This window comes from Moschus berezovskii, chromosome 7 (genome assembly GCF_049115385.1).
Source record: "Moschus berezovskii isolate FMDL1 chromosome 7, NW_MosBer_1.0, whole genome shotgun sequence".
NCBI lineage: Eukaryota > Metazoa > Chordata > Mammalia > Artiodactyla > Moschidae > Moschus > Moschus berezovskii.
Window position 1 is genome coordinate 22,731,803 of NC_142466.1, and position 6,565 is coordinate 22,738,367.

At 48.5% G+C, this 6,565-nt stretch overlaps 1 protein-coding gene across 1 annotated transcript; it reads right to left on the bottom strand.

The window, feature by feature from the left end:
* Window positions 1-1,226: 1,226 nt before the first annotated feature.
* On the bottom strand, window positions 1,227-3,742 carry LOC129557522 (polypyrimidine tract-binding protein 1-like). The gene is given in 2 exon segments (XM_088837865.1): window positions 1,227-2,467; window positions 2,546-3,742. Coding segments are annotated over 2 exon segments (1,566 nt in total). The 5' UTR covers window positions 3,408-3,742; the 3' UTR covers window positions 1,227-1,763.
* Between the last annotated feature and the right edge of the window lie 2,823 nt (window positions 3,743-6,565).

Genomic DNA, 6,565 nt, shown 5'->3' on the forward strand with positions numbered 1-6,565 from the left:
TCTTAATGGTACTTATTACAGCATGCATGCTAACTCGCTTCAGTCATTTCTGCCTCTGTGAGACCCTATGGACCGTAGCCTGCCAGGCTCCTCTGTCCATGGGATTCTCCAGGCACGATACTGGAGTGGATTGCCATGCACTCCTCCAGGGGATCTTCCCAACCCAGAGACTAAACCCATGTCTCTCACGTGTCCTGCACTGGCAGGCAGGTCCTTAACCACTAGCGCCACCTGGGAAGCCCATTTCTTTATTTGTTTATTACCTGTCTCTACTGTGAGGGCAAGTTCTCCTAATCTCCAAATCTCCAAGACTAGTCTGCTGCCTGAGAATGAATGAACACAGCCATATCAATATTTAGATGCTGAGGTGCCAGCTAGGTTTATTCACTGGCTGCATGCTTTTACCCACAAGCCTTGCAGTACTTACAGCTCAAGTTCCTACCTCAGAAAAATACTTCATGGGCAGAAACTCTGGGATCACACAAAATAGGCAGAACCATAACCCTTAAATTACAAGAGTTCTTTCTTTTTTTTTTTTTTGTTATAAAATCGCTTTAATTCAGTTCTCTCTGCATTACAAGCCGGCAGCGGGCGGGGCTTGCCGTGCTCCTTACAATACTGAGCCTGTAATTGCTGTTATCAAAATATACATCTGTGTCACCATAAAAAACCGCATTTGCTGCCCCTCACGTCTTACAACAGGTATAAAAAATTATAAATATTTACACCCTTGTTCCACCCCGACATGGAAACTTGAGGCCCAGGCCCCAAGTGAGGGCCGGCCAGCAGAGGCCTGCGTGCGGGGCACCCCTTGGACCCGTGAGTGCAGGACGAGGCATGAAGACTGGAGGGGAGGGCTGCTGCCCCACCTCCTGGGGTCCCAGCATTAGAGGCAGGAAAAAAACAGAAACAAAACTTGGGTCCAAAATTTGTAGGAAAAAAAGAAACCCTGAAAGTTGAAGAGCACTTGTCCTCAGAGAAAGGACAGTCAGGTGTGAGTAAGGCATAGGGCGGCAGATGCCGGCCCCGCTGTGTCTGCCCTGGAAACTAGATCCTGCCCTGCGACTCAATGACAAGGAATAAAATAAAAGTACAGTATATAAGGTCATACCACAAGAGAAAGTTTAGGTTACACTCATACCATTTTTATCATTTTGCTACATAAAAAGTTACTTAAAACTATTTCTTTTGCATATAAATGAAAAAGATTAGAATATCTGGTCAACTGGAAATATTGCTAGGCACAGGTGTCTGCAGCTGCATCGAAGCATAATACAGAGATTACAGTGAAAACAAAGCTGAAGAAGCAACAGGGAAGGGGCCGGGGAGGCCCCAAGGCTGGGGGAGAATCACACACTTGATTAAAGGATTGGGTGGCGGCCACAGCCCCCCACCACACCAGGCACATGATCCCAGGGGAGGCTGACCCCGCAAGCCCTACCAGAGCAGTGGGTTTAAGGCACAAGAAAGCCAAGTTGGGGTTTAGGAGCGCCCGCCCTGCAGGCGGCAGGAGGCACGGGCAGGGGCCAGGCGGGTGGTGCCGTCCGCCGTCACCAAGAGCCTGAGGCTGGCACCCCACCTCCCCAAGGTGAGCAAGTAAATTAGACTTAATTTCTCTTAAAAACAGGTAAACTGATTTCTCTTTTAAAAAAATAAAATCTCTGGTCTTTTAAGGTCACTTCAGCTGCTTTTTAAAGTGGCTTTTTATCTGGAATGATGGAAGTTGTTGCCGGGTGCCCGGCAGGCTGGTCCTGGGTGGCAGCCTAGATGGTGGACTTGGAGAAGGACACCCGCAGGTGGTGGTTCTCACCCAGGTCGTGGTTGTGCAGGTCGATGAGCGCCTGGATGACCTCCTCCACGGAGCCCATCTGGATCAGCGCCATCTTGCGGTCCTTCTGGAAGAACTTGAACCCTCTGACGATCCCGCCGTTACTGGAGAAAAGAATCTTGAGGTCATCCTCAGAGATGGAGGGTGGGATGTTGGAGAGGTGCAGAGTGGCCGAGGGTGGGAAGATGTTCTGGAAGTTCTTGGAGCCAGGCTTCTTGAAGCGGTGCAGGGGCGAGTTTCCATAGTCCTTGGTCAGGCCCTGGTCCTCCTGGCCCTCGCGGGGCAGCTGCACACTCTGATGCTTAGAGAATGTGATGAGCACTGACTTTCCATGCAGCTTGTGCCCACTGAGGTGGCTCATGGCCAGCTGGGCCTGGCTCCCATCGGCCATCTGCACCAGGGCGTTCTCCTTCTTGTTGAACAGGACCTTCACGCGCTGCACATCTCTGTACACACCGAAAAGAATAAAGAGACTTTGGGGTGTGACTCTCTCGGGGTTGAGATTGCTGACCAGCAGGACAGAGTTGCCTGCCCCCGCCAGGGCTGGGATAGCGATCCGGCCTGCTGCCGCTGCTGCTGCCACCGCCAATGGAATAGCCAGAGGAGCCAAAGCCCCATGCACATTAGGGACAGAGAGACCTGCGGCTTGAGGAATTGCAAAGGTGGGAGGGAAACCAGCTCCTGCATACGGAGAGGCTGACATTATACCAGGCACACCAAATGCAGCAGCCATGGTCTGGTCCAGTGAGGGCTGGCTGTCACCGGATGGCAGGTCAGGGCGCGTGTAGTCACGGCTCTTGTCATTGTTGTACTTGACGTTTAGGCTGGTGAGCTTGGAGAAGTCAATGCACAGTGTGCAGCATGCGTTGTAGATGTTCTGGCCATCCAACGACAGCTTGGCGTGCTGGGCGCTCACGGGGTCAGCGTATTGCAGCAATGCCTAGAACTGGTTGTTCTTGGTGAAGGTGATGATCTTAAGAATGGTGCCGAACTTGGAGAAGATCTGGTGCAGCACGTCCAGGGTCACTGGGTAGAAGAGGTTCTCCACGATGATACTAAGCACCGGGCTCTGGCCGGCCATGGCCATGCCTGCGTCCACCGCCATGGCCGAGGCTGCCAGGGCCAGGTTTCCTGACTGGACTGAGTTTACAGCCTGGGCCCGCACCTGGTTAGGGGAGCTCTCTGTCTTGAGCTTCTTGTGGTTGGAGAACGGGATGTAGATGGGCTGGCCACGCAACACAGGCATCACCATGGTGTTGGCGGCCTCTTCTGTGTGCATCTCAATGAAGGCCTGGTTCTTCCCTTTCAGCATCAGGAGATTGGTGACCTTTCCGAAGAGCAGCCCCAGGGAAATGACCTCCCCCTTGGTGACGTCGCTAGGCAGCTTGTGGATGTGGATCACCCTGGAGGGCACGCCCGCACTCCTGCTGTCCCCCTTGAACTTCTTGCTGTCATTTCCATTTGCTGTGGACGCCGAGGTGCCGCTCATGATAAAGGGTCCATTAGTGACACAGGCAGAGAAGAGCTCGTCAGATCCCCGCTTTGTACCAACTGCTATGTCTGGAACGATGCCGTCCATTGCACACACAGGAGACCCGCGGGCGACGGAGTGGAGGCGCCGGAATACAAGAGTCCTTTCAACGTCACCGCTTTCTATCCTAGAGAAAGCCGCTCACTTAACACAGGCTCGTTTTGAATCAGGTCTATCTCCCCTGTTTTATGAAACAGATCAGAGTTTCTAAACCTTGGCATTTTTGACATTTTGGGCCGGATCATAGATGTGGAGGGCTGTCCTATGCATTGTGACCCACGCGCTCAGTCGTGTCAAACTCTTTGCCACCCCATGGACAGTACTCTGCCAGGCTCCTCTATCCATGGAACTTTCCAGGCAAGAACACGGGAGTGGTTTGCCATGTCCTCCTCCAGGGGATCTTCCGGATCTGGGGATTGTACCCTTGTCTCTTGTGTCTCCTGCACTGGAGGCAGATTCTTTACCACTAAGCCACCTGGGAAGTCCTGTGCACTACAGTATACTCAGCAGCAGTCCTGACTTCCACTCACTAGATGCCAGTAACACCCTCCCAGTTATGACAACCAAAAATGTCTCCAGACATTGCCAAATGTCCCCAGGAGGGCAAAAGTCGCCCTTAATTGAGAGCCACTGATGGAACCCAAAATCACTGCAGATGGTGACTGCAGCCATAAAATTAAAAGACGCTTACTCCTTTCAAGAAGAGTTATGACCATTCGAGGTTTTCTGTATTTCCATACAAATTGTGAAATTATTTGTTATAGTGCTCTGAAAAATACCGTTGGTAGCTTGACCCTGGAGGATGGGTGGGGGGGATGTGGGAGGGGGGTTCTGGATGGGGAACACATGTGCACCCGTGGCTGATTCATGTCGATGTTTGGCAAAACCACTACAATATTGTAAAGTAACTAGCCTCCAATTAAAATTAATTTTAAAAAAAGAAAAGTTATGACCAACCTAGACAACATATTAAAAAGCAGAGACATCACTTTGCAGACAAAGGTCCGTCTAGTCAAGGCTATGGTTTTTCCCGTGGTCACGTATGGATGTGAGAGTTGGACTGTGAAGAAAGCTGAGCGCTGAAAAATTGATGCTTTTGAACTGTGGTGCTGGAGAAGACTCTTGAGCATCCCTTGGACTGCAAGTTAATCCTAAAGGAGATCAGTCCTGAGTGTTCATTGGAAGGACTGATGTTGAAGCTGAAACTCCAATCCTTTGGCCACCTGATGGGAAGAACTTACTCACTGGAAAAGACCCTGATGCTGGGAAAGATTGAAGGCAGGAGGAGAAGGGGATGACAGAGGATGAGATGGTTGGATGGCATCACTGACTCGATGGACATGAGTTTGGGTAAACTCCGGGAGTTAGTGATGGACAGGGAGGCCTGGCGTGCTGCAGTCCATGGGGTCACAAAGAGTCAGACACAACTGAGTGACTGAACTGAACTGATGGAACCCTGGCTGGAACTCAGGAACAGAACCTGAGTCTTTTATTTATTTGACTGCATTGGGTCTCAGTTGCAGCGCACAGGAATCTTCTCTTGCAGGGCACAGCCTCAGCAGTTACACTTCATGAGATTAGTTGCTCTGTGTCATGTCAGATCTTGGCTTCCTGACCAGGGATTGAACCTGCTTTCCCTGCACTGCAAAGCAGATTTTCAACCACTGGACCACTAGAGAAGTCCCTGTGTGTGCTCCGTTTCTCAGTGGTGCCTGACTCTCTGACTCCATGGACTGGAGCCCGCCAGGTTCCTCTGTCCATGGGATTTCCAAGCACGAATACTAGAGCCGATTGCCATTTCCTCCTCCAGGCGACCTTCCTGACCCAGGAATTGAACCCTAGTTTCCTGCATCTCATACACTGGCAGGAGGGTTCTTTACCACTGCACCACCTGGGAAGTCTGGAGCTTAGGCACTAGTATTTTATAAAAGTTTTTTACCTATTTTCCATAAGCAACTAAGGCTGAGAGCCACTGAGCCAGACTTTTCTTGCAGGGGGACGAATACCAAATTTAAAAGGATCACTGTTAAAACCTGGGGCAGGGCTCAGGGCTGTCTACAGAGGTGTATGAAATATCCTCAACTGTTGAAAAGCCTAGGTGATGTTCAGTCTCCATATGTTGGCACTTTTAACAGTTATTCTCCTGTAATTGAGATCTAATCTTACTGCATTGTGGTCAGAAAAGATGCTTGGAATGATTTCAATTTTTTTGAATTTACCAAGGCTAGATTTATGTCCCAGGATGTGATCTATCCTGGAAAAGGTTCCGTGTGCGCTTGAGGAAAAGGTGAAATTTATTGTTTTGGGGTGAAATGTCCTATAGATATCTATTAGGTCTAACTCTTCTATTATATCATTTAAAGATTGTGTTTCCTTGTTAATTTTCTGTTTAGTTGATCTATCCATAGATGTAAGTGGGGTGTTAAAATCTCCCACTATTATTGTGTTATTGTTAATTTCCCCTTTCATACTTGTTAGTAATTGTCTTACATATTGCGGTGCTCCTATGTTAGGTGCATAAATATTTATAATTGTTATATCTTCTTCTTGGATTGATCCTTTGATCATTATGTAGTTTCCTTCTTTGTCTCGTTTCACAGCCTTTGTTTTAAAGTCTATTTTATCTGATATGAGTATTGCTACTCCTGCTTTCTTTTGGTCTCTATTTGCATGGACTATCTTTTTCCAGCCCTTCACTTTCAGTCTGTATGCGTCCCTCGTTTTGAGGTGGGTCTCTTGTAGACAACATATATGGGGGTTTTGTTTTTGTATCCATTCAGCCAGCCTTTGTCTTTTGGTTGGGGCATTCAACCCATTTACATTTAAGGTAATTATTGAAAAGTAGGATCCCGTAGCCATTTTCTTTATTGCTTTGGGTTCAAGTTTATACACTCTTTCTGTGTTTCCTGTCTATAGAAGATCCTTTAGCATTTGTTGGAGAGCTGGTTTGGTGATGCTGAATTCCCTCAGCTTTTGCTTGTCTGTAAAGCTTTTGATTTCTCCTTCATATTTGAATGAGATCCTTGCTGGGTATAGTAATCTGGGCTGTAGGGTATTTTCTTTCATCACTTTAAGTATATCTTGCCACTCCCTTCTGGCCTGAAGAGTCTCTGTTGAAAGATCAGCTGTTATCCTTATGGGAATCCCCTTATGTGTTATTTGCTGCTTTTCCCTTGCTGCTTTTAATATTTGTTCTTTGTGTTTGA